General features: G+C 35.9%; 1 protein-coding gene across 1 annotated transcript; it reads left to right on the top strand.

The window, feature by feature from the left end:
* The first annotated feature begins 8367 nt into the window (after positions 1-8367).
* Positions 8368-12384, top strand: LOC114537769 (uncharacterized protein K02A2.6-like). The gene has a single exon (XM_028558864.1). The coding sequence runs from the start codon at positions 8368-8370 to the stop codon at positions 12382-12384; it is 4017 nt and encodes a 1338-aa protein (XP_028414665.1).
* Positions 12385-22026: the final 9642 nt, after the last annotated feature.

Here is a 22026-nt window from a genome sequence, read left to right on the forward strand (position 1 = left end):
ATTAACTTTGCCGTCAATACTATACTACTATTATTTTTTATCACAGATATTTTGGAGAGAAACATAATAAATTCCTGCATTGAGTGGGATTTTAGAGAAGCAGTTCATCGTTGTAGAACAAACACACATCTAACAAACCTAGTCGCAGGAATCAATGATTGTGGTGTTGCTTTCAGCATTTGGGAGAAGCCAAATGGAGACAAAAAAGGCAGTGGATATTATGATTGGTCAAGCATGGTAGGGAGTGACAAAAAAAGAGTTCTCAAAAACCTTCCAGACAAGTTGGATGGCTTGCTCCCTGAAAACAGCTGTCAGAAAGTGATAAAGCTTTGGAAGGTAGTTGGCAGTAATATACTTGACAATTGCTATACAAATAATTTTCAGGATATAACCTTTTACATATTGAGGAGGAAATGCACTAAAAACACATATCTGTCACATGCATGAACAAGACTTTATTACTTTACTACAACAGAACTATAATGAAAGAGGTATTTACTGATACTCTATCATGTTTAAATATTTGAAATAATTATGGCAAAAATATAAAACAATAATTATTTAGCTTAGGATTTTACCAATCTCTATGAAAATATAACTACATGGCAGCCAAGTCAAGAAGTGAAAAACTCCTTCTTTGAAAAGGTACGGTTGGAGAAGTTTATTATAATATACACTCCACATGCATATCAGTTAAAGAAATGTACTAATATTCTACTTTGAAAACTCTTTGGAGGGGGAAGAATGCCAGTGTTGATAGTAATGTGAGGCGTAGAACTCAGAACTCATCATGCACTGTTATACTTGCATTTACTAGGCAACAGAATGGGTGAGAATTTTCCTTAGTTTAGGAAATGAAGAGGATGGCTAGGGCAAACACAATGTTACACCATACATACATATGCTCTGTTATCATGTACCACGATTTTTTAAGCAGGAAATGTCTGTTAAAAGATTTACCGGACAAGGCATCGAGAAAATTAATGACATTGTACGGTCCATATATCATAATAAATCAAACAAGCATGATGCCTGCAGTGAAGCGCTACTGGCATTAAAGAGGATTGACAGGTTGCAGCATCATGAAAGGGAGCCACAAAAGTATGTCAAAAGAGCCAATAATTACTGGGACAATGAAATATACGTACAACGAAAACAGCGAAAGCGATTAGGTGTAGACCCAAGGGAAATTACTTCTGAAGATGATATCACTATTAATGTTGATGATCTCAGCATTGAAGAAATTAAGGAGAAGTTAAAATGTCTTGGCAAATAGCCAGATTACTATACTGTATCTGACAAACATTCAATAACAATTTAAGTACCCATTAAAGTTACATACTGTACAATACCATTTTAAGAGTATTTTATTCTAACCACTGTTGTTCGTATAATTATAACTATTCTTTGTTCGCTTGATTTCTAGCAATAAAAAATGAAACAATCTCAATTGGCTTTTGTGGAGCTGGAGAAATACATCCATTTACCAACATATATCGTTTTGCAGACCATTTAAGAACAGGTTTAGCCCTTATTGGAAAATGCACTGTCCGTCCTTGACCATCACGGTTGAGAAAATACCACCAGTATTTGTGCAATTTAAAGCGTGAGAAATCAGCCTTTCCAAGTAGCAATGACCCGGGAAAATCAGCAACTTCTTTTCTTTTGCCTTTTACCAAAAAGCGGAAAATATCATGATCCATATCAACATTAACCTTGGGTTCCAAACATTTAGATTTTAAACGGCTCAGAACAGCATCAGCAAATTTTTCAGTAGCAACGACAATCCGCTCTTTGTTGGGACTTGGAGTACATGCATTGAAATTCCTACAAAATAGAAAATAAAACAGAAGTATATTTGTGCATAATCACAAACAGAATTTCAAATAAAATAATAATTTAACCATGTCTGGCAGCTTGAAATTAGCTTAATACCTACTATTGAGATCAAATGATCAATGATATTACTTGTATTGAGAATTTGCACCTATAATTATAAAACTGTTCATATACGGTATTAGCTCTTTGCCCAAATGGTTGGCTGGTTCCCATGAGCAACTAGAGGAAGGCCAGTCTTTCCATTTAACAAGATATTGCAATTCCTGTATGTACATAAAATAAAGAAATAATTATTTAACCATAACTTTAACGATAATAACGAAATCTGTTTACCGTAAATTGTCCATAAATATAGCCAATATGTATTTAGTTTTTACCTGACAGAAGGAAAACCACGTTGCAGGCTGCAGCGTATTTTTAAAAGCTAATAACAAAGTGATGTGCTTTGGACTTACATTTTCCCGTTCTCTTGAAGATATTATACGCTCCACTGTATAAAAACCCTGCAATGTTTTTGTTTTCCTCTTCTTTATACGATTATTTAAATCGCCAGACGTCAATGCGTTTAGATCACGATAAAACCCTTGCGAATGCCCGCATCTTCTCTTTCTCGACGCCATGTTGAATTTTAAGTCTTAGCGCATGCGCAATATGTGACGATGCGCCCCGCTGACCATTTCTAAATGTCACTTTTTTCTGGCAATGAAATTTTTTGAACTGAATGAAATCATTTGCTGGTCTAATATTCCCTTCTATCTTCTGTCAGTGCCTGCTGAACATTCCTACTGATTGTTAAGTCTTGCAAATCAATATTCAAGAATTTATCATTCAAAATCTATCACCTCATATAAGGCAAAAATTGCAAATTTTTCATAATTGTTTTCAAATCTTTTGAACTGAATGAAATCCATTGCTGGTCTAATATTCCCTTCTATCTTTTGTCAGTGCCTGCTGAACATTCCTACTTATTGTTAAGTCTAGCAAATTGCAATATTGTTTTCAAATTTTTTGAACTGAATGAAATCAATTGCTGGTCTAATATTCCCTTCTATCTTTTGTCAGTGCATGCTGAACATACCTACTAATTGTTAAGTCTGGCAAATTGCAATATTGTTTTCAAATTTTTTGAACTGAATGAAATCATTTGCTGGTCTAATATTCCCTTCTGTCTTTTGTCAGTGCCTGCTGAACATTCCTACTGATTGTTAAGTCTTGCAAATCAATATTCAAGAATTTATCATTCAAAATCTATCACCTCATATAGGGCAAAAATGGCAAATTTTTCACAATTGTTTTCAAATTTTTTGAACTGAATGAAATCCATTGCTGGTCTAATATTCCCTTCTATTTTTTGTCACTGCCTGCTGAACCTTCCTACTGATTGTTAAGTCTAGCAAATCAATATTCAAGAACTTATCATTCAAAATCTATCACCTCATATAAGGCAAAAATTGCAAATTTTTCACAATTGTTTTCAAATTTTTGAACTGAATGAAATCCATTGCTGTTCTAATATTCCCTTCTGTCTTCTGTCAGAGCCTGCTGAACATTCCTACTGATTGTTATAAGTATAGCAAATTGCAATATTGCTTTCAAATTTTTTGAACTGAACGAAATCATTTGCTGGTCTAATATTCCCTTCTATCTTTTAATTGTCAGTGCCTGCTGATTATTCCTACTGATTGTTAAGTCTAGCAAATCAATATTAAAGACTTTATCATTCAAAATCTATCACCTCATGCAAGGCAAAAATTGCTATTTTCGATCCACAATTGTTTTCAGATTTTTTCAACTAAGTGAAATCAAATTCTGGTCTAATATTCCTTTCTATCTTTTGTCAGTGCCTGCTGAACATTCCTACTGAATGTTAAGTCTAGCAAACCAATATTCAAGAATTTATCATTCAAATATATCACCTTACATAAGGCAAAAATTGCAAATTTTACACACTTGTTTTCAAATTTTTTGAACTGAATGAAACTAATTGCTGGTCTAATATTCCCTTCTATTTTTTGTAAGTGTCTGCTGAACATTCCTGCTCATTGTTAAGTCTAGCAAATCAATATTCAAGAATTTATAATTCAAAATCTATCACCTCATATAAGGCAAAAATTGTAAATTTTGCACAATTGTTTTCAAATTTTTTGAACTGAATGAAATCCATTGCTGGTCAAATATTCCCTTCTATCTTTTGTCAGTGCCTGCTGAACATTCCTACTGAATGTTAAGACTAGCAAATCAATATTCAAGAATTTATCATTCAAAATCTATCATCTCATATAAGGCAAAAATTGCAAATTTTGCACAATTGTTTTCAAATTTTTTGAACTGAATGAAATCTATTGCTGGTCTAATATTCCCTTCTATCTTTTGTCAGTGCCTGCTGAACATTCCTACTGATTGTTAAGTCTTGAAAATCAATATTCAAGAATTTATCATTCAAAATCTATCCGCTCATATAAGCCAAAAATTGCAAATTTTGCACAATTGTTTTCAAATTTTTTGAACTGAATAAAATCAAATGCTGGTCTAATATTCTATTCTATCTTTTGTCAGTGCCTGTTGAACATTCCTACTGAATGTTAAGTCTAGCAAATCAAAATTCAAGAATTTATCATTCAAAATCTATCACCTCATACAAGGCAAAAATTGCAAACTTTTCACAAATGTTTTCATATTTTTTGAACTGAATGAAATCCATTGCTGGTCTAATATTCCCTTCTGTCTTTCGTCAGTGCCTGCTGAACATTCCTACTGATTGTTAAGTCTAGCAAATTGCAATATTGTTTTGAAATTTTTTGAACTCAATGAAATCAATTGCTGGTCTAATATTCCCTTTTATCTTTTGTCAGTGCCTGCTGAACTTTCCTACTGATTGTTAAGTCTAGCAAATCAATATTCAAGAATTTATCATTCAAAATCTATCACCTCATATAAGCAAAAAATTGCAAATTTTTCAAAATTAATTTCAAATTTTTTGAACTGAATGAAATCCATTGCTGGTCTAATATTCCCTTCTATCTTTTTTCAGTGCCTGCTGAACATTCCTACTGATTATTAAGTCTGGCAAATTGCAATATTGTTTTCAAATTTTTTGAACAGAATGAAATCCATTGCTGGTCTAATATTCCCTTCTATCTTTTTTCAGTGCCTGCTGATTATTCCTACTGATTTTTAAGTCTAGCAAATTGCAATATTGTTTTCAAATTTTTTTGAACTGAATGAAATCAATTGCTGGTCTAATATTCCCTTCTATCTTTTGTCAGTGCCTGCTGAAAAATCCTACTGATTGTTAAGTCCAGCAAATTGCAATATTGTTTTCAAATTTTTTGAACTCAATGAAATCAATTGTTGGTCTAATATTCCCTTCTATCTTTTGTCAGTGCCTGCTGAACATTCCTACTGATTGATAAGTCTGGCAAAATGCAATATTGTTTTCAAATTTTTTGAACAGAATGAAATCCATTGCTGGTCTAATATTCCCTTCTATCTTTTGTCAGTGCCTGCTGATTGTTCCTACTGATTGTTAAGTGTAGCAAATTGCAATATTGTTTTCAAATTTTTTGAACTGAATGAAATCATTTGCTGGTCTAATTAATATTCCCTTATATCTTTTGTCAGTGCCTGCTGAGCATTCCTACTGATTGTTAAGTCTAGAAACTGGTCTAATATTCCTTTCTATCTTTTGTCAGTGCCTGCTGAACATTCCTACTGAATGTTAAGTCTAGCAAATCAATATTCAAGAATTTATCATTCAAATATGTCACCTTACATAAGGCAAAAATTGCAAATTTTGCACACTTGTTTTCAAATTTTTTGAACTGAATAAAACCAATTGCTGGTCTAATATTCCCTTCTATTTTTTGTAAGTGTCTGCTGAACATTCCTACTCATTGTTAAGTGTAGCAAATCAATATTCAAGAATTTATAATTCAAAATCTATCACCTCATATAAGGCAAAAATTGTAAATTTTTCACAATTGTTTTCAAATTTTTTGAACTGAATGAAATCCATTGCTGGTCTAATATTGCCTTCTATCTTTTGTCAGTGCCTGCTGAACATTCCTACTGAATGTTAAGACTAGCAAATCAATATTCAAGAATTTATCATTCAAAATCTATCATCTCATATAAGGCAAAAATTGCAAATTTTGCACATTTGTTTTCAAATTTTTTGAACTGAATGAAATCTATTGCTGGTCTAATATTCCCTTCTATCTTTTGTCAGTGCCTGCTGAACATTCCTACTGATTGTTAAGTCTAGCAAATTGCAATATTGTTTTCAAATTTTTTGAACTCAATGAAATCAATTGCTGGTCTAATATTCCCTTCTATCTTTTGTCAGTGCCTGCTGAACATTCCTACTGATTGTTAAGACTGGCAAATTGCAATATTGTTTTCAAATTTTTTTGAACTGAATGAAAACAATTGCTGGTCTAATATTTCCTTCTATCTTTTGTCAGTGCCTGCTGAGCATTCCTACTGATTGTTAAGTCTAGCAAATCAATATTCAAGAATTTATCATTAAAAATCTATCACCTCATATATAAGGCAAAAATTGCAAATTTTGCACAATTGTTTTCAAATTTTTTCAACTGAATGAAATCCATTGCTGTTCTAATATTCCCTTCTATCTTTTGTCAGTGCCTGCTGAACATTCCTACTGATTGTTAAGTCTTGCAAATTGCAATATTGTTTTCAAATTTTTTGAACTCAATGAAATCAATTGCTGGTCTAATATTCCCTTCTATCTTTTAATTGTCAGTGCCTGCTGATTACTCCTACTGATTGTTAAAGCTAGCAAGTTGCAATATTGTTTTCAAATTTTTTTGAACTGAATGAAATCAATTGCTGGGCTAATATTCCCTTCTATTATTTGTCAGTGCCTGCTGAGCATTCCTACTGATTGTTAAGTCTAGCAAATCAATATTCAAGACTTCCTCATTCAAAATCTATCACCTCATGTAAAGCAAAAATTGCTATTTTCAACAATTTTTTTCAGGTTTTTTCGATTCAACTAAGTGAAATAAAATCCTGGTCTAATATTCATTTCTATCTTTTGTCAGTGCCTGCTGAACATTCCTACTCTATGTTAAGTCTAGCAAATCAATATTTAAGAAATTATCATTCAAAATATATAACCTCATATAAGGCAAAAATTGCAAATTTTGCAAAATTATTTTCAAATTTTTTGAACTGAATGAAATCAATTGTTGGTCTAATATTCCCTTCTATCTTTTGTCAGTGCCTGCTGAACATTCCTACTGATTGTTAATATTAGCAAATTGGAATATTGTTTTCAAATTTTTTTAACTGAATGAAATCATTTGCTGATCTAATATTCTCTTCTATCTTTTGTCAGTGCCTGCTGAACATTCCTACTGATTGTTAAGTCTAGCAAATTGCAATATTGTTTTCAAATTTTTTGAACAGAATGAAATCATTTGCTGGTCTTATATTCCCTTATTTCTTTTGTCAGTGCCTGCTGAACATTCCTACTGATTGTTAAGTCTGGCAAATTGCAATATTGTTTTCAAATTTTTTGAACTGAATGAAATCCATTGCTGGTCTAATATTCCGTTCTATTTTTTTTCACTGCCTGCTGAACCTTCCTACTGATTGTTAAGTCTAGCAAATCAATATTCAAGAACTTATCATTCAAAATCTATCACCTCATATAAGGCAAAAATTGCAAATTTTTCACAATTGCTTTCAAATTTTTTGAACTGAATGAAATCAATTGCTGGTCTAATATTCCCTTCTGTCTTTTGTCAGTGCCTTCTGAACATTCCTACTGATTGTTAAGTCTAGCAAATCAATATTCAAGAATTTATAATTCAAAATCTATCACCTCATGTAATATATGTATAATTATGTACATAATTAGTATAGGGATTAGGATTCTGCTGCATGGAATTATAGTCACTTGTATCTAGGTACTTATGCTGAACACACCACTATTAAAATCTTTTACATGGTGGCAGCGGTAAAACAGTCTGAACTTAACAAGAAAGATATCGCCATTAAGATAAAGACAGAAAAAACAAACTGCTACAAATAATACATGTAGCAGTCAAGAAGAAATCAAAATAAGGAATTCAAGTTAGTGGCATTACTGAAGCAGAACGAATTCCCCGGAAAATTCTACCGCAAAGAAGACATACATGCGAAGATAGAAGCACACAGAAGCTGAAAATCAAGCACAAACATATCCTTAGAGTATCCTTGGAATAAACATTGTAGTATAGCTACAGTGATATTAATATTAAAGCTATATAGAACTATATGTACTTTGGGTTATGAAAGTTGGCAGACAATAACGGGGACAATAATTGTAGTGTTGTTGCATGTTATAGCACAACGTATATGATGTTAGATATAGGACAAGAGCGCGGGCTCAGAGGACGTACAAAAAACGTAGAAGAACACACGCTTGGTTGTAGTAGAAATAAGTATCACGAGTTACGTGAATAAAGTATATTTATCTTGTGCAAAAGACAAACTCTATAATTGGCGACGAGGATTATAATGGCTCAATTAAATTTAATGCCGAACTTGCCACAATTCGATGCTTATTCCGAGCCATCGTCAATCGCAACACGGTGGAAAGAATGGCTCGAACAATTCGAGATTTTTACAATTGCAGCTAAAGTTGAAGACAAGAAACAAAAGCGAGCGCTTCTTTTGCATATCAGCGGGCCAACTGTTCAGAAAGTGTTTAAAGGATTGACGGATACGGGAGACGACTACGATACAGCTGCCGCAAAACTCAACGAATATTTTGCTCCGAAGAAACATATTCGATATGAACGATACCATTTTAAACAAGCATGTCAACAAGACGGTGAGTCTATTGATCAATTCGCTTCTCGACTTCGTAACCTGGCTGAAACGTGTGAGTTTGAGAATATTGATGATGTTATTGCCGATCAAATTCTGGCTAATTGTAGCTCTAATAGACTGAAAGAAAAGATTCTTCGTGAAGAAAAAGCGGATTTGACCTTCATCTTAAAGCAAGGTCGTATTTTGGAATGCTCAAAACAACAAGCAGCTCGTATTGGTACCAACAGCCCTACAACTCCTGAGATCAGTGCCATTCAAGCAACACCTGCAAATCGCCCGCTAACAAGTAATGACCACCGACAACAGCCTAGAGGATATTGTAGAAATTGTGGTGAAACATGGCCCCATGTTCCCTCCAAGCCGTGCCCAGCATTTGGTAAATCCTGCCGTTCCTGTGGAAAGCAAAATCATTTTGCTCGAGTCTGCCGCAGTCGGCCCCAAAATCGCAACACCCAACGCCAAGGCCAGCAGCGTCCAAGACGTGAACAACTGAACCAAATCTCTGAAGACATCGTATCTGATGATGAGGAGGGATATATTTATGCAACCAATACTGACGGGGAACATGCTAATGTGATCTCCAGGCCTCAGCTTCCCGTTGTCATCAATGGTGTTGAAATTGTGATGATGATCGATTCGGGAGCATCAGTGAACATCCTCGACAAGGCAGCATATGAGCAAATAGTTACGCAGAATGATCATATTCAGTTGCAAAAGACGTCGACACGAATTTATGCCTATGGTGCAGCAGAACCTCTTGCCCTACTCGGAAAGTTTCAAGCCACTATTGAAACCTTATCAAGCAAAACCAATGGTTCATTTTACGTAGTTGATGGCTTCCATGGCTCCATCCTTAGCCATGACACTTCAGTCGCCTTGGGATTAATTTCAGTCCCACATTCCATCAACACAGTCAGTGCTCAAAAATCCCTACCGCAGTTATTGGAAGAATACCAGGATATCTTCCATGGAATCGGCAAGCTCAAAGATTTCCAATTCCAAATATATATAGACCCAGATGTAAAGCCTGTTGCCCAGCTGCCACGTCGTATACCTTTTCATATCCGAAAGCAAGTAGAGCAAGAAATCGAGAGCTTGGAACAGCAAGGCATCATTGAGGCGGTTGACGGCCCCACACCATGGGTTTCACCTGTAGTGGCAGTCCCAAAAACCAGCAACCCCAAGGAAATCCGTCTTTGTGTTGACCTCCGTCAACCAAACAAAGCTGTCCAACGCCAGCGCCATCCCACACCTACCATCGAGGAAGTCACAAACGATTTGAATGGGGCAAGTGTTTTTTCCAAACTCGACCTTCGTTCTGGATACCATCAAATTGAGCTTACACCTGCCTCCCGGTACCTCACCACATTTACCACGCATAAGGGCCTCCGCCAATATACCCGTCTCCTTTTTGGTTTGGCCTCAGCCTCGGAAGTTTTCCAACAAGTTATTCAACAGGCACTACAGGGAATCCCAGGCGTGAAAAACATTTCAGACGACATTATTGTGTTTGGGCGTACGCAAGAAGAACACGATGCTGCTCTAGCCGATACCTTTCAACGTCTGCGGGAAAAAGGTCTAACCCTCAACGGGTCCAAGTGTGTTTACAACAAGCAGAATCTGGCTTTCTTTGGGTATGTGTTTTCTGCAAAAGGCATGTCTGCGGATCCCAAGAAGATTGCTGCTATCTGTGATGCCACCCCTCCCACGAATCCGTCAGAAGTCCGAAGTTTCCTTGGGTTAACCGGATTTTGTTCCCGTTTTATTCCGAATTACGCCACATTGACGGAGCCGTTGAAACACTTGACCAGAAAAGGAGTGCGTTGGAACTGGGGGGTTCAGCAGAACAAGTCTTTTCTCGCTTTAAAAGAGTGTTTGACCAGCAACCGCACGATGGCTTATTTTGATCCTAGCAAGCGCACGATTGCCACGTTTGATGCAAGCCCCTTCGGACTGGGTGCCGTGCTAACGCAAGTTGACGCAGACGGACAGGAACGCTCTGTTGCATATGCAAGTCGTACGCTTAGCGATGTAGAACGACGATACTCGCAGACCGAACGTGAAGCACTAGCCATCGTTTGGGGTTGTGAGCGGTTTCATTTATACCTCTATGGTTCTCAGTTTGAAATCGTCACAGACCACAAGCCACTTGAAACCATTTTTAACAATCCCGCCTCTAACCCTCCAGCCCGCATCCAACGCTGGGCTTTGAGACTTCAACCGTACACCTTCACCGTGAAATACAGGCCCGGACCGCTGAACATTGCTGATTATCTATCACGCCATCCTTCGCGTTCCCAGACAACGAGAGAGCGGAAGATTGCTGAAGAGTATGTGAATTATCTGGTCGGCCATGCTATACCCAAAGCTATGACTCTAGAAGAAGTTAACAGTGCATCAAAAGCTGACCCTATTTTCCAACGCCTTCGTCAGGCAATTACCACGGACGTTTGGCCAAACAATGATCCTGACCTTACCCCATTCAACAAAGTCAAGTTCGAGCTCACTGTTGCAACGGATTCCGACATCATCCTTCGGGGAACACGCGTAGTCCTCCCAAAATGTCTTCAATTGCGAGCAGTCAAACTTGCGCACGAGTCCCACCAAGGCATTGTAAAAACAAAGCAGCTCCTTCGAGAAAAGGTATGGTACCCTGGCATTGACAAGGACGTCAAGACAGAGATCGATGATTGCATCCCATGTCAAGCAACAAGCCAAAATGTGACACCAGAACCCCTCCAAATGACGACCTTACCAACGGCGCCGTGGAGCCAAGTTTCAACCGATTTTTGTGGCCCTTTCCCATCCGGTGACTACTTGCTAGTTGTCATTGACGATTACTCTCGGTATCCGGAGGTGGAAGTTCTTCGATCTACCTCCGCTGAAGCGACTATTCCGAAGTTAGATAGAATCTTTGCTACGCATGGGATTCCGGATGTTATGAAGTCTGATAACGGCCCCCCATTTAGTGGTCACGAATTCGCCAAGTATGCTAAAGAGAAAGGTTTTCAACACCGTAGAATTACACCACTATGGCCAGCTGCTAACGGCGAAGCTGAACGTTTTATGCGTACACTAAGCAAAGCCATCAAAACAAGCTCAATCGAAGGAAAGAATTGGAAGAAAGATCTACAACAGTTTCTCCTGCAGTACCGAGCTACGCCGCACTCGACTACCGGGAAGTCGCCGGCGGAGCTTTTGTTTGGTAGGAAAATCAAAACTAAACTGCCTGCAGTGCTCGTGCCACCTCTCGATGATGCAGAAATGCGTTCCAAAGACCGACAAGGGAAGAAGAAGATGAAAACCTATTCCGACCGTCGGAATCACCACAAACCTAGCCGCGTTTGTGTAGGTGATATGGTATTGATAAAACAGAAGCGAAAGAATAAGTTGTCCTCACGCTATAATCCTAAACCTGCACTTGTCACCAGGAAGAAAGGAACATTAGTGACCGTACAGAAAACAGATGGATCAACACTAAGCAGAAATTCCTCTCATCTTAAGAAAGTTACAAAACGGGCAGCAGAGCAGTGGGCAAACATTCCTAACGACAGTGGAGAGGATGATGATGATGATGACGATGGGAGCAACGAGAACAATGTAGAACTTCAAAACGCAGGTCAGGAACAGCGAGGTCAAAACCAACGACCAGCAAGAGAAAGGCGGCGTCCGAACTATCTTGGTGACTATGTGATGTATTAAAGCTAACATCTGAAACAACTTTAACATTAATAATAATTTGTTTTGTTGTGTTATGGTTACAGTTCGATAAAAGGGAGAGATGTAGTGTTGTTGCATGTTATAGCACAACGTATATGATGTTAGATATAGGACAAGAGCGCGGGCTCAGAGGACGTACAAAAAACGTAGAAGAACACACGCTTGGTTGTAGTAGAAATAAGTATCACGAGTTACGTGAATAAAGTATATTTATCTTGTGCAAAAGACAAACTCTATAATAATGCTCGTGCATCGCTGAACACAAGCGGGGCAATTGGGTAAACTACAATACTAAGCGATTATCCTATACCTGAAGTAAAAGAAAGGGAAATAAACTCACGATAGAATAAATTGGCCGATAAGATGTCGGAATCTATTATGCCCCGCATGGACTGGGCTAATTCAGATCAAGGCAGCGCTATAAAACTGTTTAAACAACAATGCGAGTTATATTTCTCTGTTAAAGAGGTAAAGAAAGAGAAACAAGTAGACCATATCTTGTTGTTTACCGGTGCTAATGGCATTAGAATGTTTAACTCATGGGGATTAAATGAGACGGAAGAAAAAGACCCAGATGTTGTCTGGAATAAATTTATTTCGCATATACAACCAAAAGAAAATTTTAGAGTAGCGCGGCTGTATTTACAAAAAATCAGACAGCAAGAAAATGAAAGTGTTGACGAGTTTGTCTCAAGGTTGAAGTTACAAGCCTTCAAATGTAGCCTGCGTGATGATAAAGAATTCGAGGACAGAGTAATAGAACAATTGATTGCTGGAACGTACCACAGTGAACTACAAAAGCAGCTCCTAGCAATGGACAAATCATTGAGTTTGGCTAAAGCAATTGAACTTGGAAAGACGCATGAAGCCACCCTAATGCACATGAAAGAATTGGCACAGGTACAACGAGAGGAGACATCGACGGTGTATGAAGTTCGAAGAGAGGAAACTTGTGGGAATTGTGGAAAGTTCCACTCAAAGTTTCCGAGAGATAAATGCCCAGCGTTTGGTACAATGTGTCATCGATGCAAGAAACGAAATCACTGGGAGAAGATGTGTAGATCAAGACTGGCAAATGGACCAATAAAAGACCAGTCTGGTTCTAAAGGTCAGGCAAATGGACCGACAAAAGATCAGTCTGGTTCTAAAGGTCGCTCGAAGTACTCTCGTCGAAAGAACTACGAGCAATGGGAGATACATGATATCAGAAAGGAAGACTCTGACGACGATGATTTATTCGAAGAAATGACAATAAATACTGTCAAGATATCAGATATCAGTGCGTGTGACGACCTTCGTTCTAAGCCACGCGACGAAGCTTTCACATACATCAAAGTCAAGTGTAGCAAAAGAATACGAGCAAATTTGAAAGTGAAGATAGATACGGGCGCACAAGGCAACACCCTACCAGTGAGAATGTTCCGTGAAATGTATCCAGGAAAAGTCGACTCTGCAGGGTTCCCGCGAAAAAACGCAGTCAAGAACCGTCAGGTGGTCCTGACTGCTTATAATGGCACAAAAATACCACAGTATGGCGCAATACAACTCCAATGTCGCTATGATGGATGTAAGTGGATCAACACAGATTTTTACATCGTGGATTCAGACGGTCCCGCTATTCTTGGCCTGCCAAGTTCCCTTGATCACAAGCTAGTAACACTCCATTGTGAAATCAGGAAATCGAAGGAAGAGTCCCGTCCAGCCGAGGCAACGCACGGATTCTCGAAGCCAATTGATAAAAGCAGACGTATTAATACTGTAGACGATTTAAAGGCAGTATATCCTGAGCAATTCGATAAAATGGGAAAATTTCCTGGTGAGTACCACATTGTTCTTGAAGAAGGAAATCATCCAGTAATACATGCGCCACGTAAGTGTCCCATACATCTGAAAGATGAGCTAAAGCAAGAGTTAAACGACATGGAACAAAAAGGTGTTATAAAGAAGATGACGGAACCGACAGATTGGGAGCAGCATAGTCATATCGAGACGGAAGAACGGGAAATTGCGGATATGTCTGGACCCAAAAGATCTGAATAAAGTTATAAAACGATGTCATCACAAAACACCAACTTTGGAAGAAATCACACATAAATTTTTAGGATCGAGATACTATAGCAAGCTCGATGCAAAAAATGGCTATTGGTCCGTGGTACTAGACGAGGCGAGCTCTAGACTAACAACTTTCAACAGCCCATTTGGAAGATATTGCTTCCAAAGAATGCCATTCGGTTTGGTAATGAGTCAGGATGTTTTCCAACACAGAATGGATCAGATTCTTGAAAAATGTCCCGGGACAGTCAGCATAGCCGATGATATCGCGGTATGTGGGAAAACAGAGGCGGAACATGATTGGAACCTACTCAACTTAATGGAAGTAGCAAAGAAATACGGGTTGGTGTTCAACAGTGAGAAATGTGAGCTTAAAGTCCCACAAATCAAATTCTTTGGTATGATGTATGACAAAGACGGTGTTCATCCAGACCCAGCCAAAGTGACGGACATAAAGCAAAGGTGTTCCCCAAAAAACAAGACTGAACATCAAGAATTTCTAGGAATGGTCACATACATGTCTCCATTCATACCAAAGTTGGCGGAGCATACAGCAAGTTTACGAAACCTCCTTAAGAAAGAAACTGACTATGTGTGGTCAGAATCGCAGGAGCGAGATTTTCGAAAGATTAAAGGACTTATTTGTCATGAAACCACACTCACGTACTTTAACGTAGAGGATGAAACAGTTATACAAGTGGACGCATCCTCTAGAGGACTTGGTGCTGTGTTGCTCCAGAACAATAAGCCTATAGCGTTTGCATCAAAGTCGTTGAGTGACACCGAGCAACGTTATGCAAACATAGAAAGGGAACTGCTGGCTGTAGTATTTGGGTGTGAAAGATTTCATACTTATGTATATGGGAAACAGTTCACCATCGAGTCGGATCATAAGCCGTTGGAAATGATCCAGCTGAAACCATTAACAGCCGCTCCCCCGAGGTTGCAAAGAATGTTACTTCGTCTCCAAACGTATGACGTGAAGATAAGATATTTACCCGGAAAAGAAATGCTGCTGGCAGACAGTTTATCGCGTTCTCCAGGTACAGATAGCACAACGATAGACCTAGATCTGCAAATCCATCATATCCAATTTACACAGCAACGACTTGATCAGATAAGACAGGAATCTAGGCAGGATGCAGAGTTAAGGCAGCTAATGGAAGTGATTGTGGTGGGTTGGCCAGAGAAGAGGAGAGACGTACCCAAACAAATCCAACCATATTGGTCATTTAGGGATGAGTTGGCTGTGGAGGATGGTCTTGTGTTAAAGGGTCCACGAATAGTCATTCCACGAAGCCTAACCTCAAATATACTATTCAAGCTTCACGAAGGACACCAAGGAGTAGAGAAATCTAAACTCAGAGCGAAAGACTGTGTTTTTTGGATCAATATAAGTAAGGATATAGAGATGACCAGTGCACAATGCTCTACCTGTCAACAGTACAGGAAGTCACAGATCAGGGAGACATTGCTCCCTCATGATGTTCCCACTCGCCCATGGCAAATAGTAGGGACAGACTTGTTCGAGTTTGAAGGGATAATTATTTGATTATAGTCGATTATTATTCAAAGTTTCCATTTGTAGAAAAGATGCCTGTTCATTGTACCGCAAAAGCCGTTGTTGAAGCAACTAAGAAGATATTCTCAGAGCAAGGAATTCCCCAGAAAGTCGTGAGTGATAATGGACCTCAATTTAGTTCTTCATTGTACAGTGCATTTGAGAAAGAATGGAACTTTTCACATATGACATCTTCGCCGCATTATCCCCAGTCAAACGGGTTTGTTGAACGGTTCATTCAAACTGTCAAGAATTCATTTCGTAAAGCAAAGGCTAGTGGGAATGATCCCAAAATGGTTCTTCTTTGCATTCGCACTACACCAGTAGACAGCAGCATCCCAAGTCCTGGAGAATTATTATTCGGACGTAAGCTGCAAGGAAATCTTCCTGTAAGAATACCTAATAGTGATCACCGACGGGATGAGGTCCATGCCCGTCTTGTGGAGAAACAACAGAGACAAAAAAACGTACTATGACCAGCATGCTCGTGATCTTTCTCAACTAGTTCCAGGGCAAGAAGTCCGAATTCAAGATAACAGAACCAAAGAGTGGCAACAAGGTACGGTACGCAGACAATGCCAGGAACCACGGTCATATGTGGTGGAAAATGAAAATGGTAGTTGGCTACGGAGAAACCGACGGCACATTCAGACAGTAATTGAACCTGCATCAAGATGTGCGTTAGATTCACAAGGGAGAGCGGAAGAACCAGTAGAGAAAGCTGGAGAGGAACTTGGAGAGGAACTTGGACAAACTACAGGCGAGATTCACCAAAACGTCTACAGAACCAGATCTGGAAGGGCAGTTCATAAACCTGAGAGATATGGACAATACATTAACACTTAGAAATAGTAGTGCGTGTAATTAAAAAACTTTATTGTTAATGATATATAATGCTCAAGGACATGAAGTTCTGGGTCTTTATAAACAGTAATCCAGTTTTCAACATTTTGAAAATAAAAAAAGAGAGATGTAATATATGTATAATTATGTACATAATTAGTATAGGGATTAGGATTCTGCTGCATGGAAGTATAGTCACTTGTATCTAGGTACTTATGCTGAACACACCACTATTAAAATCTTTTACACCTCATATAAGCCAAAAATTGCAAATTAAGTCTAAAAAATTGCAATATTGTTTTCAAATTTTTTAAACTGAATGAAATCATTTGCTGGTCTAATCATTTTAAATTCTAATATGCTAATTATGATCACGATCATCATAATGATCATCATAGTTGCCATAGCAACCATAATTTATTATGTATATGCTAATTATGATCAAAATCATCATAATGAGCATCATGGTTGCCATGGCAACCATCATTTTTTATGAATAATATGCTAGTTATGATCAAAATCATCATAATGATCATCATAGTTGCCATAGCAACCATCATTTATTATGATTAATATGCTAATTATGATCAAATTCATCATAATGAGCACCATAGTTGCTGTGGCAACCATTATTTATTATGATTAATATGCTAATTATGATCAAAATCATCATAATGATAATCATAGTTGCCATAGCAACCATAATTTATTATGATTAATATGCTAATTATGATCGAAGTCATCATAATGAGCATCATAGTTGCCATGGCAACTATCATTTATTATGATTAATATGCTAATTATGATCAAGATCATCATAATAATCATCATGGTTGCTATAACAACCATAATTTATTATGATTAATATGCTGGTTGTGGTCAAAATCACCATAATGATCGTCATGGTTGCCATAGCAACCATAATTCATTATGACTAATATGCTAATTATGATCAAAATCATCATAATGATCATCATAGTTGCCATGGAAACCATCATTTACTATGTTTAATATGCTAATTATGATCAAAATCATAATAATGAGCATCATGGTTGCCATGGCAACCATCATTTATTATGATTAATATGCTAATTATGATCAAGATCATCATAATGATCATCATAGTTGCCATATCAACCATCACTTAATATCATTAATACGCTAATTATGATCAAAATCATGATAATGATCATCATGGTTGCCATGGCAACCATCATTTATTATGATTAATATGATAACTTTGATCAAAATCATCATAATGATCATCATAGTTGCCATGGAAACCATCATTTACTATGTTTAATATGCTAATTATGATCAAAATCATTATAATGAGCATCATGGTTGCCATAGCAACCATCATTTATTATGATTAATATGCTAATTATGATCAAGATCATCATAATGATCATCATAGTTGCCATGGCAACTATCACTTAATATCATTAATATGTTAAATATGATCAAAATCATGATAATGATCATCATGGTTGCCATGGCAACCATCATTTATTATGATTAATATGCTAATGATGAACAAGATCATCATAATGATTATCATAGTGTCTATGGACACCATCAATTATTATGATTAATATGCTAATTATGACAAAATCATCATAATGAGCATCATGGTTGCCATGGCAACCATCATATATCATGATTTATTATGCTAATTATGATCAAATCATCACAATGATCATCATAGTTGCCATGGCAACCATCACTTACTATGATTAATATGCTAATTATGATCAAAATGATCATAATGATCATCATAGTTGCAATGGCAACCATAATTTATTATGCTTTAAATGCTAATTATGATCAAGATCATCATAATGATCATCATAGTAGCAATGGCAACCATCATTTATTATGATTAATATGCTGATTACGATCAAAATCATCATAATTAGCATCATGGTTGCTATAGCAACCATCATTTATTATGATTAATATGCTAATTATGATCAAAATCATCATAATGAGCATCATTGTTGCCAGGGCAACCATAATTTTTTATGATTAATATGCTAATAATGATCAAAATCATCATCATGGTCATCCTAGTTGCCATGGCAACCATCATTTATTATGATTCAAATGTTAATTATGATAAAAATCATCATAATGAGCATCATGGTTGCCATAGCAACTATCATTTATTATGATTAATATGCTAATTATGATCAAAATCATCATAATGAGCGTCATGGTTGCCATGGAAACCATAATTTATTATGATTAATATGCCAATTATGATCAAAATCATCATAATGAGCATCATTGATGCCATGGCAACCATAATTTATTATGATTAATATGATAATTTTCATCAAAATCATCATAATGATCATCATAGTTGCATGGCAACCATCATTTATTATGATTAATATGCTAATTATGATCAAGATCATCATAATGATCATCATAGTCGCCAGGACAACCATCATTTATTATGAATTATATGCTAATTATGATCAAAATCATCATAATGAGCATCATGGTTGCCATGGCAACCATCATTTTTTATGAATAATATGCTAGTTATGATCAAAATCATCATAATGATCATCATAGTTGCCATAGCAACCATCATTTATTATGATTAATATGCTAATTATGATCAAATTCATCATAATGAGCACCATAGTTGCTGTGGCAACCATTATTTATTATGATTAATATGCTAATTATGATCAAAATCATCATAATGATAATCATAGTTGCCATAGCAACCATAATTTATTATGATTAATATGCTAATTATGATCGAAGTCATCATAATGAGCATCATAGTTGCCATGGCAACTATCATTTATTATGATTAATATGCTAATTATGATCAAGATCATCATAATAATCATCATGGTTGCTATAACAACCATAATTTATTATGATTAATATGCTGGTTGTGGTCAAAATCACCATAATGATCGTCATGGTTGCCATAGCAACCATAATTTATTATGATTAATATGCTAATTATGATCAAAATCATCATAATGATCATAATAGTTGCCATGGCAACCATCATTTATTATGATTAATATGCAAATTATGATCGAAATCATAATAATGAGCATCATGGTTGCCATGGAACCATCATTTATTATGATTAATATGCTAATTATGATCAAGATCATCATAATGATCATCATAGTTGCCATATCAACCATCATTTATTATGATTAATACGCTAATTATGATCAAAATCATGATAATGATCATCATGGTTGCCATGGCAACCATCATTTATTATGATTAATATGTTAACTTTGATCAAAATCATCATAATGATCATCATAGTTGCCATGGCAACCATCATTTACTATGTTTAATATGCTAATTATGATCAAAATCATCATAATGAGCATCATGGTTGCCATAGCAACCATCATTTATTATGATTAATATGCTAATTATGATCAAGATCATCATAATGATCATCATAGTTGCCATGGTAACTATCATTTAATATAATTAATATGCTAATTATGATCAAAATCATTATAATGATCATCATGGTTGCCATTGCAACCATAATTTATTATGATTAATATGCTAATGATGAACAAAATCATCATAATGATTATCATAGTGTCTATGGACACCATCAATTATTATGATTAATATGCTAATTATGACAAAATCATCATAATGAGCATCATGGTTGCCATGGCAACCATCATATATCATGATTTTTATGCTAATTATGATCAAATCATCAATGATCATCATAGTTGCCAATGGCAACCATCACTTATTATGATTAAATGCTAATTATGATCAAATGATCATAATGATCATCATAGTTGCAATGGCAACCATAATTTATTATGCTTTAATGCTAATTATGATCAAGATCATCATAATGATCATCATAGTAGCAATGGCAACATCATTTATTGATTAATATGCTGATTACGATCAAAATCATCATAATTAGCATCATGGTTGCTATAGCAACCATCATTTATTATGATTAATATGCTAATTATGATCAAAATCATCATAATGAGCATCATTGTTGCCAGGGCAACCATAATTTTTTATGATTAATATGCTAATAATGATCAAAATCATCATCATGGTCATCCTAGTTGCCATGGCAACCATCATTTATTATGATTCAAATGTTAATTATGATAAAAATCATCATAATGAGCATCATGGTTGCCATAGCAACTATCATTTATTATGATTAATATGCTAATTATGATCAAAATCATCATAATGAGCGTCATGGTTGCCATGGAAACCATAATTTATTATGATTAATATGCCAATTATGATCAAAATCATCATAATGAGCATCATTGATGCCATGGCAACCATAATTTATTATGATTAATATGATAATTTTCATCAAAATCATCATAATGATCATCATAGTTGCATGGCAACCATCATTTATTATGAATTATATGCTAATTATGATCAAAATCATCATAATGAGCGTCATGGTTGCAATAGCAACTAGAATTTATTATGATTAATATGCCAATTATGATCAAAATCATCATAATGAGCGCCATAGTTGCCATGGCAACCATCATTTATTATGATTAATATGCTAATTATGATCAAAATCATCATAATGAGCATCATAGTTGTTATAGCAACTATCATTTATTAGGATTAATATGCTAATTATGATCAAAATCATCATAATGAGCGTCATGGTTGCCATAACAAACATCATTTATTATGATTAATATGCTAATTATGATCAAGATCATCATCCTGATCATCGTAGTTGCCATGACAACCATCAGTTATTATGATTAATATGCTAATTTTGGTCAAAATCATCATAATGATCATCATAATTGATATGGCAACCATCATTTATTATGACTAATATGCTAATTATGGTCAAGATCATCATAATGATCATCATAGTTGCCATGGCAACCATCATTTATTATGATTAATATGCTGATTACGATCAAAATCATCATAATGAGCATCATAGTTTCTATGGCAACCATCATTTATTATGATTAATATGCTAATTATGATCAAAATCATCATAATGAGCATCATTGTTGCCATGGCAACCATGATTTGTTATGATTAATATGCTAATATTGATCAAAATCATCATAATGATCATCATAGTTGCCATTGCAACTATAATTTATTCTGATTAATATGCTAAT

Source organism: Dendronephthya gigantea, unplaced genomic scaffold (genome assembly GCF_004324835.1).
Source record: "Dendronephthya gigantea isolate DGI-Jeju-01 unplaced genomic scaffold, DenGig_1.0 000164F, whole genome shotgun sequence".
NCBI lineage: Eukaryota > Metazoa > Cnidaria > Anthozoa > Malacalcyonacea > Nephtheidae > Dendronephthya > Dendronephthya gigantea.

Bases quoted from the DNA above. Each gene is read 5' to 3' on its own strand.
- LOC114537769 (XM_028558864.1), top strand. From the start codon at position 8,368: ATGGCTCAATTAAATTTAATGCCGAACTTGCCACAATTCGATGCTTAT.